Source organism: Alosa pseudoharengus, unplaced genomic scaffold (genome assembly GCF_046254945.1).
Source record: "Alosa pseudoharengus isolate Yale_2024_CS ecotype anadromous, Long Island Sound unplaced genomic scaffold, YU_APseudo_1.1 YU_APseudo_1.1_scf_10, whole genome shotgun sequence".
In the NCBI taxonomy this organism is placed as follows: Eukaryota; Metazoa; Chordata; class Actinopteri; order Clupeiformes; family Clupeidae; genus Alosa; species Alosa pseudoharengus.
In genome coordinates, this window is record NW_027468565.1 from 12,648,304 (window position 1) to 12,663,449 (window position 15,146).

General features: G+C 46.5%; 1 protein-coding gene across 6 annotated transcripts in view; it reads left to right on the plus strand.

Moving 5' to 3' along the window:
* The window catches only part of ppfibp2b (PPFIA binding protein 2b), a 49,867-nt gene that overhangs the window by 26,804 nt on the left and 7,917 nt on the right, over positions 1 to 15,146 (plus strand). For 3 of the 6 annotated variants that reach the window (XM_076263810.1, XM_076263829.1, XM_076263838.1), the window contains 15 exons: positions 95 to 235; positions 4,372 to 4,584; positions 5,645 to 5,737; positions 7,613 to 7,724; positions 8,014 to 8,046; positions 9,559 to 9,620; positions 9,735 to 9,810; positions 10,476 to 10,582; positions 11,248 to 11,315; positions 12,026 to 12,109; positions 12,454 to 12,508; positions 12,860 to 12,895; positions 13,240 to 13,384; positions 14,480 to 14,512; positions 14,659 to 14,794. In XM_076263810.1, coding sequence (XP_076119925.1) covers positions 95 to 235; positions 4,372 to 4,584; positions 5,645 to 5,737; positions 7,613 to 7,724; positions 8,014 to 8,046; positions 9,559 to 9,620; positions 9,735 to 9,810; positions 10,476 to 10,582; positions 11,248 to 11,315; positions 12,026 to 12,109; positions 12,454 to 12,508; positions 12,860 to 12,895; positions 13,240 to 13,384; positions 14,480 to 14,512; positions 14,659 to 14,794 — 1,394 coding nt within the window. The remainder of the gene's footprint in view (positions 1 to 94; positions 236 to 4,371; positions 4,585 to 5,644; positions 5,738 to 7,612; positions 7,725 to 8,013; positions 8,047 to 9,558; positions 9,621 to 9,734; positions 9,811 to 10,475; positions 10,583 to 11,247; positions 11,316 to 12,025; positions 12,110 to 12,453; positions 12,509 to 12,859; positions 12,896 to 13,239; positions 13,385 to 14,479; positions 14,513 to 14,658; positions 14,795 to 15,146) is intronic. The other 3 variants (XM_076263819.1, XM_076263857.1, XM_076263848.1) reach the window with 3 other exon arrangements.

Below are 15,146 nucleotides of genomic sequence, written 5' to 3' on the forward strand. Positions count from 1 at the left end.
CTGTGTGTGTGTGTCTGTCTCTGTGTGTGTGTGGGGTGTGTGTGTGTGTGTGTGTGTGTGTGTGCGCGTGTGTTTGTGTGTGTGTGTGGCCCAGGAGTTGCTGAGCCGGACTTCTTTGGAGACGCAGAAACTGGATCTCATGGATGAGGTTTCCTATCTGAAACTGAAGCTGGTGGGCATGGAGGAGGAACCGCAGAGCCCGGCCAACGGCGACGACAGGCAGCACAAAGCCGAGGTAATGTAGCAATGGACGGCCGTAAGCGGCCGGGTCAGGCTGGAGCGGAGACCGAGGGGTACTGTAAGGAGGGGGGGGGGGGGGGTCTCAGAGGAGTCTGCAGACTTTCAGGGGCTTTTTCTTTCTCCAGTGTAGGGGTGGGTTGTTTTGTCCCACCCTTTGTTTCAACAGCTGCGTTAGTTTAGACGGATTCCAATAACTCAGGCTTTGTAGTTTTGTTTTCAGTGACTTCTGCAAGTCTTTGCACATGGATATGTTATGCTGTAAGAGATGGGATGGGACTGCTTTAGCACAGTACAATACTGTGAACAATACAAAGGATCTGCAATGATAGGACTTTGAAATTCACATGTTATTCCTGTACCCAAATAGCCTGGCTAACACCAAACCCCATCTCATTGAGATGGGGTCTGGGAACTAGACATTAATTTTCTCGTATTTGAAACGTGGTTTACGAATGCCCAGAGCCGTTTATTGGGCGCTACGAATGTCTATCAAATGCGTCTGTACGTAGCTCATAACGGCTTCGGTGTGTTGTCATCGTCTTGCTGCCCCCCCTCCGTTCTGTGATTGGTTCCTTCGTTGAGGTGAAAACGAAGTCCATGGAATCCAGGCTGCCTAGCAGCGTGAATAAAATCGCGCACGTAAGGCAGCATGGGAAATTCCAGGCTAGTACCCAACCACAATATTTTTTCCCCTGTTTCACACGTGGCCAACATAAGTTGAAGCAGCATTTTTATTAGCATACATTGTGTATCACCATTGTGAAATAGCACTTCTGAAACTCTTCCTAAACCTTTTTGATTGACTTCTTAATGCAGCATCAATTAATTGTATTTTTACCTCTTGATTTAAGCTACTGTACATGTTGATCCAAAACCATGAATTTCACCTCTGTTGTATCAAAGAACTCTCAATGAAGAAGACTGTCAGACAGGGTTTGTCATAAATAACTCCTGTATGTTCTAGCAGCAGTTCTGGTGCCCTTAAGTTGCACCTGTCTCCTCTGAAGCTCAGCCAATGCCACATGATGTGTGACCAGGAGATTGCAACCGGTTGTTGGTGTTGTAGACGATTTTGTGGCATTACTGTGTGGGGTTGCTTTATAACTTCTGAGGAAATCAGTTAAGCCCAGGTTGTGTAAACACAATGATTCACCCACCTGTCAAACAAAGCTTTTTTTTTCACCTCCAGAGCGTATGACGTGTGTAAATCAATTCACGGGCCATCGGTTGTGGCTGGTGACACGCGCAGAGGTGCCCCGGGTCAGGGTGACATTGGGCTGTGTGTGTGTGTGTGTGTGTGTGTGTGTGTGTGTGTGTGTGTGTGTGTGTGTGTGTGTGTGTGTGTGTGTGTGTGACTGTTTGTTTGTGTGTGTGTGTGTGTGTGGGAGTGTGGAGTTGTCAAAGCTGCAGTAAAACCTCAGTGCCCTCCGTGTGGGACAGCAGGGGGTCCTCACAGACCGCAGGGACCCAGAGGAGGATCAAACATCCAGCCTCCACCCCCAAACCCCCAGTAAGGGCTGTAAAGATGCCAATAAAAAAACTTCCCATCAAAGGCACACCTGACCAGGGTCCTGCCTGTCAACATTCTGCCACTACCCAGTGTTTTCCATAGGGTCTCGACAAGCTGTCATCATGAGACCACCTACCAACATGCTGTGTCTACATCCAATTTATCATTCTATATATAAAGGATAACAGCTCAATACCCTAAGCTATGTGTACACAAGGTCCTCTCTAATTCCTCGCTGGCCTACACAGTGGACGATACAACTCTCCCACGCTAATCAGATTTTGTTCCGAACGTTGCGTGGGTGTGGTGAGCATCGGAATTGGAGTGAGTAAGGTTTTCCCTAAACAAGTTGATGCAACGACGAGATGGCGGCCCTTCCTCTTTCCTGGCAGCTATATGCCATATATGCGGCAGTCCAGCTAATTACGCACGCCGCCCGAGATCTGCAGGACTGCAGGGTAGGCATGGCAGCTCGACTTAGTCGCTCAAATAATGAGCAGTACTGCCGAAGCATGCATGCTGTTAGGCAGAGTGTGTGTGAGCAAGGGAGGGAGGGAGAGAGAGAGAGAGAGAGCAAGAGGAGAGAGAGAGAAAGGGACAGCTTAATTTCTTAAACTCACTAAAAAAATTGCTCTAGGTCTTACTGAATTGCTCAAGCCTTCTCTCTCTCACTCACTCTCTCTTTCTCTTTCTTTCCCTCCCCCTCTTCTCCTCCTTCTGACTCTTCTTCCCCCACTCTTTTTTTTTTATTGTCGCTGTAATACAGAGCCAGAGAGTATCTGGCTCTGTTTAAAATGAACCTGATTTACTGTTGTGGAAACACAGGGTCCTCCACGTCACACAGACTCACACACAACACAGCGGTTAGCCCAAAGGGCAGAGAGAGGAGGGCTGGGAGAGAGAGAGAGAGAGAGAGAGAGGGAGATGGAGAGAGAGAGTGGGGGGGGGAGAGAGCAACAGAGAGAGGGAGGAAGAGAGAGAAAGGGGAGGCGATAAGCATGGGAGGAAATTAGCCACACAAAAGCATGGTCAAGGCCTACAGCACATGAGTGGATTTGACAGACAGCTCAGTAAATGTGAATGGGCATAACATGCAACCCCTCATTATATTTTAATGAATAAAAACAGCTAACATAGAAATCCTTCTCAGATCTCTACCTTTTTCAATTGTATGCATATCGTATAATCTTCTGTCATGTCTGCAGCAGATTATATTTCATAAATAAAGAGGACCAGAGGCAACTCAGGGGAAACTTTACAAACACATAGATCATGTTATTTGTTAATGCAGAGTTCAATTTGTAAAATATTTATAGTGTACTGTAAATATTTATAAAAGGCCTGCATTGGCAGGAGGAGCAGTGAAACCTACTCCATGCACCAGACGGGAAGTCTTCAGTTAGAACATGGTGGTGCGCACACCGCATGGGTCAACCTTCTTCACCTCTTACCCATAAATCCCCTCCCCCGACCCCAACATCCCCCCCCCCCCCCCCTTCATCCGCACGGAGGCTTTGCAGACGTGGGCGTCGTGGTAACCGAGCCCGGGCCACATTTGTTTCATCAACAAACACTGTCCCCCAGCAGTGACAACTGTTCGGCTCCGCTCCACGCCACGGAATGGCAGGCACTCACTTTGAACATACCACAGGCGCAAGGCACTTTCACCGCCAACATCTCCCTGTGCCTGCACAACCTGGGGTGGCCGGTTATATTTAGGTGGGGGTCTGTGTGTTTGTGTGTGTGTGTGTGTGTGTGTGTGTGTGTGTGTGTGTGTGTGTGTGTGTGTGTGTGTGTGTGTGTGTGTGTGTGTGTGTGTGTGTGTGGAAGGAAGAGGAGACATGTGTCATATCATCACACATAAGCTCAGCAGGGGATATCGTATGAGGCTTCCTAAAGTACAGATGCTTCACAGTCCCAGCATTTGTGTCACTCCTTGTAGAGTTAGTCCCAGAGATTTATTTGGGCTATCCTTGAATAAACAACACAAGTGGTCCTTCGTGCGGCTGGCCTCCCTTCACTGGAGGGGGAATTAATTGGTCTGAATTTTCAGGGTCTTGTTGTCACGTTCAATGCTCATTGGCTGTGCTTCGTCCTAAATCTCCAGTGGTCTCAAATTAACCCTTGTTAGAAGGGGCAGCATCCTGGCTCACGGACAAACTACTTTTCACATTGGCACTTAGAGGACTTGCAAAGTAGGTTGGCCGCTTTACTGTAGCTGCCCTCTGGCAGTGTTAATGCAACAACAGTAAAAGCAACCCAACCCAACGTATTTGCAATGTTTTAAAATGTTCTGAATATTATTTTAAAACATGTATTATTTTCAGGGAGACATTGTGTATCAGACTATGCCTAAAGGTGATCTATGAGATCTATAGATCTATGATCTAATCTATAATAAATACTTTTGGGTTATTTTAGAGTCAACAGTATAACTCACAACTAAATAATTTAACCCATATTTTCAACACATCTCTGCATTCTGCTAGATTCTGCTACATAGACTCATCCCATTATTTTCACCTGCTTGATTCTTTGTTTTCCCCTTTCTTTCTTTCTTTTCTTTCTTTCTTTCTGCTCCCTCCCTCTCTCCCTCTCTCTCTCTCCTTCCTTTCTCCCAGTCTGTGGTAAATCTGATTAGCGAGCTCCAGGAGCAGATGTGTAAGTTTCAGGAGGAGATCAGTACTCGCATCCAGGAGAAGCGGGCTCTGGAGGGCCAGGGGGAGGCTGGCGCCCGTGAGCCCCACGGCCAGAGCCCCAGCCTTGGCCTGCTGGGCGGCCCTGACCCCGACGACTGCTGTCACTGTAGAGGAGAGAACGCTGGCCGCTGCGCTGTACGGACACACACACACACACACACACACACACACAAGCACATCTGCCTACACACACTGTTGACTGTGTCTCTTCCGCTCTTGAAACTTCCTCTCCACTGAGAGCCACACTCTCCCTCCTTTTCCCTCCAGAGGCTCCTAACATTTCAACGGCTTGTTTCCCTTGCAGCTGTGCTGGTGGTGTCTGCCTGCCTGCGTCAGAGTGGCAACTCAGCAGGGCCGCGTGGTGTTAGCTCTGCCGCTAACTCAGCCTTTGTGTTTGACCTAATTGCTTTAACTCACAGTGTCGGGGTCTCTCTGCATGTATTCTGACACTAACTCTTTTCATTGCGGATGGGGTTTGGGGGGGGGGGGTTGGAGGCATTTTATTTCCCTTGTGATGTCTTTTGGTGTATTTCCTTGGAGCTGTAGTGTTCTATTAATCTAGTTCTGTCTAGTTGGATGAGTGGGCATGTCTGTGTGTAATGTGATGGGCGACGCCCTCACTGACTGACCGACTGACTGCCTGAGCACTCGTGATGGTCTGTGGTGAGGAGGGTGTGCTGTGTCTAATGTGTTGTTGAATACTGACCGAACATCGTCATTTCCAGGTGTTTCACACTCTCACCTTTCCATGTTTTTAACTGTACGGTGTCGGGATGCCTTAGGAAAGTAAAAAAAAACTCTGTAGAACAACCTAAAATCTCTGTCTTTTGGTGCTGTTTTAAACCTTATAGAATGGTGCTACTTCTGGGAGTAGACGGCTTTTGTGATGTCTCTCTTAATCTGGTTTACAAGCAGTAGATCTCCCTTTTGTATAAAACCTATATGTTTCTATTGGATCTACATTTTTTCCTAAAAGGAGTATTCAAATAAATCAATATTTATGTTTATTCAAACAAATTCAAATGTGCTTATTCAAACAAATAAATATTCATGTTTGAGGTATAAACTGTAATACCTGCATATATATATTAATATTCCAAAACCAAGAAAGACAATGAAGCAGGAGGAACCTGATGGGGCCTGCGCTGCGGTCAGTGTTGGTGTGTCTGACTTGTTGTCTCTGTGCCCTTTGCAGGCCCTGGTGCAGGAGCTGCGTCTGCTCAAGTTTAAAGTGGACGAGCTGGAGGGGGAGAAGAGCCAGTACGAGAGGAAGCTGAAGGCCACTAAGGTAGAGCAGTGCGGAGCCCACCACACATCAACCCGTCATCGCAGTAGATTAAATCAACGGTTTCACTGCCACTCATCATGACACCATTACATATCTTTACCAATGTGCATATGTCTATTAATATCAGCATTTACAGACTGACCAAAGCATATTAACATTCGTTTTCCTTTTGTTAGACAAGGGGCCACTTTGTGGGGAAGTGATCACAATTCCTCTTTCTTTCAGCATTCGTTTGGCTCTCTATCTCCGTTTGTCTCCTTTCTCATTTACTCTCTTTCTCTCTCTCTCTGTGTCCCTTGCATGTTCTCTCTCTCTCTCTCTTCTGTAGCTGTCTATCTCTTACTCTCTCCATGTGTGTTACCAGTCGCTCATGACCAAGCTGTCGAGTCTGAAGCTCACAGTCGAGCAGACTCAGGCCGAGCGGCAGCACTGGGAGGAGCGCTGTCGGACGGCTCAGGTGCCTCTTCTTCTTCTTCCTCCTCCTCCTCCTCCTCCTCCTCGTTGTCCACATTCTCCTCCATCCGTGTTCTCCATTCTTGTCTTCAGCCACATGTTCAACCATTCCGATAATGCTCTGCAGCCTTCCCCATTCTGCATTGGGCACCATCTACTTCTGGAATCCCATTTGCCTTCTCTCCATTCGTTTTGTGACTTTCTGGTTTTTTTTTTTTCTGGAGAGATGTCACCCACTGGTCTGGGATACTGTCAGTTGCTGTGTGGTGCTTGTACACCCAGAAAAGATTTGTTTTTATGATAAAGTCATAGAAACAGGAGAGAGTAGTTCTTCTTCAAGACCTCCATATAAAAAGAAATACAATAGTTTGAGAGAGTAGGCGGGAGGATGAGAGAGAGAGAGAGAGAGCCACGCTGTTGAGATTAACTCAGAAAGACAGCGCTCTATTACTCCTCAATTCCTCCAGAGTTAACGATACAGGAATCTAACATGCTTCAGTGCTTTTGGGTTATTCAAGGAATGATTTCTGCACCAGCGAATGGAGTGTGTGTGTGTGTGTGTGTGTGTGTGTGTGTGTGTGTGTGTGTGTGTGTGTGTGTGTGTGTGTGTGTGTGTGTGTCTGTGAGTGTGTGTGTGGGCACATGTTTGTTTCTGAGCATGCATTTCTGTATGTGAACTGACTACAGCTATCCAAGGAACTCAAAAGTCTTTCATCCATTCATCTTTCTTTCGAAAGAAAATATATGCATTGCGGACATCTACACACAGTATACTCATGTCTCATATAGTAAACCATAAATGTACTCTACATGTCCACACACGCACACACAGACACACACACATACATACACACAAACAAACAGGGATTGCCAGAGGCAGCTTCAGTTGAGCACTGGTCCCTGGTTTCACATGCATTGCTTGTGTCATCCGGGCCTGTCGCTGCATCCTTCATCATGTGTCCACTGGCTGAAGGAATCCCCACTGCTGGTTGTAGCTTGATGTATGTTAGCTGTAGGCTATGCATTTTGAGTGTGTGTGTGTGCGCGCACACGCATGTGTGTGTGTGTGTGTGTGTGTGTGTGGTATGACTCTAAGGTGTCAATCATCATCCTTGGCACACTGCACAAGTGTCCATCTCTTTACCTCTGTCCATTGCATCTCCCATCTCCAGAACCTTTGGCTGACCTCGTCTTGTGCCTGTCAGAAGTGTTCCTCACCTTTCAGACCCCCGTCACTCAAACACACTCAAATCACCAATCGCACCATGGGCTTATTAGATCACACCCAGCTGTGCCATTTCCATAGTCAGAGAAATAACATCAAACTAGGGAGAAAAAAACATGAGGAAAAAAATAGTTTTTTATTAAGTAGGTTGTTGTTGTTTGTGCTGATATGAGACTGTGGTCTTGTTCCCCACCCAGACGGAGATTTCGGAGCTGAAGCAGCTCCTGTCCTCCAAGGACTCGGAGATCGAGTGCCTGCAGAGCCAGCTGATGGCCCGTGGAATGCTGGGCAACGACGTCACGGAGCGAGGTAGCCACTTTGAATCCCCCCTGACCCTTCTCAGGCACAGCTTGGGGACCGGTTAGCATGGTGGCGGAATGCAACTAAACACGTGTCTCACGCAGCCACTTTGGGTCACTTTGCATGTGTTTGTGTCGGGTGAGAAATGGTCTGTAACAATGTGTGCTTCTCTCTCTCTCTCTCGCTCTCTCTCTTTCTCTCTCTCTTTCTCTTTCTCTTTCTCTCTCTTCTCTTTCTGTCTTTCCCCCTTTCTATCCTTTGCCTTCTCTGGGCCCTCTGCCCCCCCCCCCCGACACAGAGGATGTGTACAGGAGAAAGCTGAAAGACAAATGTAAGCCTTTCAGAGCTCCCTGCGGTGTCCATTCCTCAGCCGCCACCCCCGCACCCCCCCCCCCCCCCCTTCCCCCTTCCTGGTGTTGTCACTACCTCGCCGTCACGCAGCCTAATCCACGCTGGCGCTCTGTCATGTCTGTCACACCCATTTCATCACCAGCAGCTGCAGGCCCAAGCACGTGTTAGTGTGCTTGTGTGTGTGTGTGTTTGTGTGTGTGTGTGTTTGTGTGTTTGTGTGTGTGTGTGTGTGTGTGTGTGTGCAAATGAAAATATGTCCAATGTGTGTGTGTTTGTGTGCATGTGTATGTTTATGCTTGTGAAATGTTTACGCATGTGTTGGTGTGTGTTTGTGTGTCTTAGAGAGACAGTGGATGTGTGGGCACAAACTGACAGATCCGCATGGTCTCCCCTGCAGAGGCCAAGTTAGCACGCTCAGCCCCCTCAGACTCGGACTCTCTGTAATCTATGAACATGAACCTCCCTCTGAACCATGCACACACACACACACACACACACACACACACACACACACACACACAGAGAGAGAGAGAGACAGAGTTACAGACAGAGACAGAGGACATGTTTCACAGCCACGTGGGCCCTCCGTCTTGGGGTCCCGTTCACCACACCCTCCTTCCCGTCCCCCTGCATGAGCCTAATCACACGTCTAATCCGCTGGCCACTGGGGAACGCTTTCCCCCTCGTCCTCGACAAGGGACTCATCATTGCTATACTAATGATGTTCATGCACACGTGAGGAGGTGTTGGATGAAGTTTTGGTCATCGGTGATGAAAAGAAGGAAGAGATCTGCTACTTAGAGGGGGATGACCTTTAAAATCCCCCGACTTGAGAGAAAAGTTTGTCGAAAAAGATGTGACATCCTGGCGGGAAAAGTGGAGCGGAAATAAATACCATTCCTCCTCTCTAGCCTCCCTCCCTCTCTTTTTCTTTTATCATCCATCCATCTATCCATCCATCCATCCATCCATCGCTCCTTTTCCAGCAGAGCGTGTGAACTTTTGCCATTTAGACACAGGAGACTGGCCATCACATGCATGGCTGCTCTGCACAGAAGAGACTCAAACCGCCTCTAAACTCACTCCCATGCACTCACTTCAGTTACAGAAGTTTCTAGATAGATAGATAAATAGATAGATAGATAGATAGATAGATAGATAGATAGATAGATAGATAGATACTTTATTGATCCCCAAGGGGAAATTCAAGGTCTCCGTAGCATACAGACATCACACCCAACATTCACTAACAGCAGAAAAAGTAATAAAAGTATATAATATAAAAAACACAACTAAGCAATAAGGACAGTAGAAGATAAAGAATATACTAAAATACAAATTATACTAAATAACACTAAATCTAAATCAAGTCTAAAACAGTATCCACATAGTGTGCTTAGGGGTGATTAAGCATGAGGTGCTTGCAATGACTGAGGCAGGGACTGAGCCTGTGATAAGCGACCCCTGACACTTTTTTACCTTTCGCCTGCAGATCAAGAGCTCCAGCGTCTGAAAATAGGAATGGAATCCCTGTTAGCTGCCAATGACGAGAAGGTTAGAAGGTTTTTTTTATTCAAGTATTTAAGGAAATCAACTACTGGAAGACTGATGTGATGTCACATCATGATGTTACTAAGCGTTGTCTCAACATCTCACTATCCTCCTCAGGACCGCCATATTGACGAGCTCACCACTCTCTTGGGTCAGTACCGCAAGATGAAGGATGTGATGGCCCTCTCACAAGGTAGACATCCCCGTCCTGTCTTTCTATGTCTTTAACTGCTGTTACACGCTCATAGTGTTTCCCTATTGACTGGCAGACTGTCTAATCATTTACTGTATGTTCAAAGCTCAGGGCAGACAGATGAAGCAGAGAATTTAAGTTCAACTCTTTCCACCAGCATTAAGGAATAAAAAAGATTTACTTGAGTTTAAACTATATTCAATTAAATAGGTTAGTCTAGAGGATCTCAGTTATCAGTGGGCTAGTGGATTAAGACATGCTACCACTTGATGATTCCTAATGCAGAACTCAAGGGCCATGCATTCAGTGGTTTTATCATGTAAATACTGAAGTCTCAGCCAGCATGAGGGTGCATGAATGACCCACCAGCAGAAATACACAACAGCCAGGGCATAAACAGGCCTCTGTGGGTGTGTGTGTGTGTGTGTGTGTGTGTGTGTGTGTGTGTGTGTGTGTGAGTGTGTGTGTGTGTGTGAGTGTGTGTGTGTGTGTGTGCGTGTGAGAGATTTCTCTTTGGCCACCAGCGAGCCCTTTGAAGTGCCCCGACCCTGAAGTGCGTGTTCTGCATTCATGACACACAGTCCTGTCCTGATGAGGGTCGTGACTAACCAGTGCTAACGCTGCCCTTTCTCTTCCCCCCTCTCTTCTACTTCTCTTGCTCTCAGTGTCCAATGACAAGCTGCTGTGTGGGAGCAGCGAGGAGGAGCTGAGTGGGAGTCTGAAGATGAGGGCCCTGACGCACAAAGCTCACTCGGACATCATGAGATCGGAGGTGAGGCCGACGGGGCTGCGTTGTTGCCCCCCGCCCGCTGTCAGGCCCTCTCAGTGTTAGAGCCGCCCGACGCCACCACAGGGCTGCTCCTCTCTGATCACCACATAGCCTGCACTGACCACCAGGGTCATTAAAGACACATGGCACTTTTTTCAATGGAGATTGAAGTTTTATTTTAGTCCAGGACTAGGTTTTAGTGTTTATTAATATAATTACTTGCAGTGTGTTCTTTTATACTTCTGTGGGAATTCACACAAATTCTGTGAGGAAGAACGTATTAATGCTGTTATACTTGAAGATCTGTGTGCACATATTGTATGTGTATTCGAGGCGTATGTGGGTGATGAAGGTAGTCATGTGATATACTTTGTTTGTTTTACCTGTGGGCAAATTAGGAATAAGAGCGACGAAGCCCAAATCCCTTCTGCTGTTTGTTGTGAGGAGGAGAAAGGGAACACATGGCAGGAGTCTCAGGTGGCTTTCTGCCTCACTTGCTCTCTCTCTCCCTCTCTCTCACTCTCTCTCCCTATCTCTCTTTCTCACTCCCTCTCTCTCCCTCTCTCTTCTCTTTGTCTCTGTCCCTTTCTCTCTCTCCCTCTCTCCTTCTCTCTCTCTCTCCCTTTCTGTCTCTCTCTCTCTCTCTCTCCCTCTCTCTCTCTGCACAGATGTCCTCCAGAGGCTCGTCTCCCCTGCTGGTCTCTCCCATGTGCCTCCAGAAGGACATGGACTCCAGGTAAATAAGGCCAAGCAGAAATGTCATCTGTTCCAAATGTCTAGCTCCAAATGTGCATAGACTGGGAAGTTAGAAACTACATATCCTGGAGGGCCCTGGGTATTGAGGGCAGCATGGGTATAGGTGGGGTCCACAGAGAGTCTGAGAATGTACAGTAAGCATACGTGCAAAAAGATGTATTGACCCAACCCCTGTGCAAGGTTTGCACTATATATGTTGACCATGCTTTGACGCAACATCCCACGTTTAATGTACAGCTCTGGAATTAAGATACCACTGCATATTTTGCTGATGTCATCTTACGGTTGTTGAGTTGATGGTCATATTGCACATTTAATGTATATATGTATATGTATTAATGTATATATAAAGTGTGTATTAATAAATTACATAATACATTATGCGTTAATGTGTAATTAATATACCAACTAATATAGGCCTACAGTATATATAGTGATTTCCTGTGTATTAGCCGCATTGTGTATAAGCCGCAGGACAGTGTTTTATGCAAGTTAAAATAAACAAAACCATATTAATACCATATTAACTGCCCGTGTATTAACCTCATAGCTGAAGAAATTTAGCAAAATCAATGTATAACCCGCTGCTAACAGTTGGGGAAATTACGGTACTGTATATATCTTAGTTTATATTGGGGGGGAGGGGGTGCTATTTGTACTTTTCTTACACATTTCTTTTATTTTCCACAGCTGCCGTAGCTTCCAGATAGCCATGGAATCCACAATATCACCTAGCAGCATTAGCTACCACAACGGACAGTGGCAAGTCGATCGGTATGTGGTGCTTCACTTCACACGTTGGTCTAGGTTTTTTTTTTTAAGTGCAGAGTGGTTGAGTGGTGCATTTAATGAACCACCCACCTAAGGAAATGGAGATGACCCTGTCAATCCAATGTCCCCTCCTTACACAACTACATCCCCCCGAGCAACGCTTCCTGTTGAGCTAAGCCTGTCACATCACATTTCACTGATGTCGCAGCTGCTAGGTAGGGGCCACCCCGTATACACAGCTCTAGCCTGCTGCCGCTGCTAACTCAGGGAAAAGACATGCACTCCAAGCACAGTACTGTTTCTGGATCAGTTTTGGCATGACCAGCACTGTGTTTTGTTTTCTCCAGGCCACGGCTCCTGTCCTCCAGTCTGGAAGAGCTGCAGAGCGGATCTGTACACAAGGTTGGAAACATTTTGCTGGGTTTGCCATTTGGGCTTCTTTGGCATTTTAGTGTTCACCAGGGACACACACAATCGTTTTATTTCCGGGAGGCACGTCTAAACTTGCCTGGGGCGTTTACTCTTGGTGGCTAAGGTGCTGTCATAGAGGACCTTAAGAAACTCTCCTTTCAATTTCCCTTGCGTTATCTCAGAAACATGCCATAGAATTAACCTGCCTAACTCTCGGTCGGTGAAAAGCTCCTATTTTTAGAAACTATGTGAGATGTGTGCTTGTAATGAATGTCCCTCTGATTAGTCTAACTTAGTGTATGTGCTCTCTTTCTTTCATGTGCTTTCTTTTGCTTCCGCAAGCATGTTGTGGGGCAGCCAATAGAACCTGTTCTGCAGGTACTTTTTCCCGCCTAACCCCTGGTCCTTAACCAATGGTGACATCACCATTGCTGGTGCTGCATTGCTGGCATCACAGCCTCTGTCCTATCCAGTAGTATTAAAAAACTAAGACCCAATACAATCTAAATGGTTTGAAAGTTTTTTAATGTAAAAATGCATGTTGCATTACTCACCATGTGTAACCAAATGTATAATCTATATCTATACCCAACAAGGTTTATAAATAACACACTGCATGTGAAAGTAGCTAAAACTTAGCTTAGCTTACATAGCTTACTTAACTAAAACATTTTCTTCTCTGGTTTGTACATGTCAATATCCTGTGTTTTCCTCACACGCAGAACCAGCATGCAGATAATAACAAATACCGGACTCTGCCGGGCAAGCTGTCCAGACGGAATGCAGAACAGAATGGAGAGAGAGAGAAGTACTCTTCACCTCTGCAGCTGTCACCGGACGAGAGTGAGGACAGCCAGTTCAACCTTAGTGAGTGCCCAGTCTGCTGCTGACCCTCTTTAACCACCCGAATTAAACTACAGCCTGCAACACAGAATGTTATATATATATAATGTTGTATATATATTTCTAATGCTTTTAGCATGCCAGTACAGTACAGTAATTACACACTTCTAAATCAATGCTGTCACACAGCATCACACACTCTCTATCCTTGACTGTCGGGCTGGTTGCATGCGCTAACCGTTTGTCCTGGCTAACCTCTACACTAACCCTCCTCTCGCTATGGCTGACACTGCTGCTGCTGACACTGCTGCCTCTGCCTGCACCTCTGCTGTGGCTACTGTCTCTGCGGCGGTGGCTGTGCCGCCTGTGCTCTGGCTCATCTCTCCTCCGTCTGCTTGCGCTCGGGGGGTGAAGACCGCTGCCGGAGTGCGAGTGCTCCAGCTTTAGGTATCGTACTCTCACAGGGGGATATAAAAAAAAGGGCAAACACCCTCAGCATCCTCTGTTTGTCATCATGGATTAAAGATGCTCTCCTTCTCTTTCTTTCTTTCACTCTTTCTCTCTCTCTTTCTCACTCTCTTTTTTTCCCACACTTTTTTTTCTTTCTTTTTTCCTTCATTCTTTCCATTCTTCTTCCCTCATGTTTTTTCTTCCCTCGTTCTCCTGAGTAAAAAGTGGAGCTGGAGGTTTAAAAGCCGTGAAGCCCAGAGGAGGCTGAGATTAAGCTTGTCTCCTGCACATCGCTAATACTTTACACCCTCCTATCTCCAGCGCGGCCCCTAAGCCCAAATTAGACACAAATTTGTTTGAGCACGAGTGCTTTGAATTCCTAAACTGGTGTCATGTGAGGCTGCATGTGTCCACATGGGTAGTCCCAGCTGGAGCTGGATCTTAACAGCTGTATATCAAAATGGAGATCAGAGCCGGAGTTTCCCCCCAGATCCCCTTTGAATTGGCTTGTAGTTTAACCTCTTATCTGATTTGTTTGGCCTTGGTTGGTAATTGAATCGAATTCTGATTTTCTCATGCCTTTGTCTCATGACTTGTGCTAATAATCTTTATTTCCTGTGTTTTACTTCATTTTTTACTTTTTCACTTCCTTGCTAACATTTGATTCAGGCTCAAGGGGAAGGCTTGATCTTTTCGGAGCCGGTGCGTATTTTGTGTGGGCTCTTCGCGTCAGACCAAATAAAGGCAACCAACCAACCTTTTCTTCCAGACTACAGACTAACTCACGTCATGTTTCTTTTCTCTGTTGCTGTTGTTGATTCCCCTGCCTGTGGCCTGGCCTGTCTCAGGAAAGACAGAGAGGGCGGATGACTCAACGCTGTCTGACCTCTCCCCCCTGTCATCTGGAAGGGACTCGGGCCAGCAGTCGCCTGTCTCCCCAGAACACAGGAAAACACAGAGGGGCATCAAGAAGCTGTGGGGGAAGTAAGTGTCCCATATATGGCCAGCCGACAGCCAGCTTGTTGGTCCGCTTTCTTGTCTGTCCCGCCAAGCTATACCACAGTAGCATTTATAAGTCAGAAGTCAGTTATGTCATACCTGTGGAGAAAGCTTAATATGTCGCCCATGCTAATGTTGTGAACTGTTAAAACCCTGCTCTAATTTCTGGGCAGCTTCAAACGTTCTTAAACCTCGAAGCAGAGCTATGGATTTAAAGTGCAGCTCTGCAGTAACTTCCCCTGAATTAATGTGTCTTAGGGTAGCATGTCATGCCTTGAGTTCGCACCTTTGTGGTGCTTTATCCAAGCAAATGTGCAAGTTTTAATCAGCTCAAATG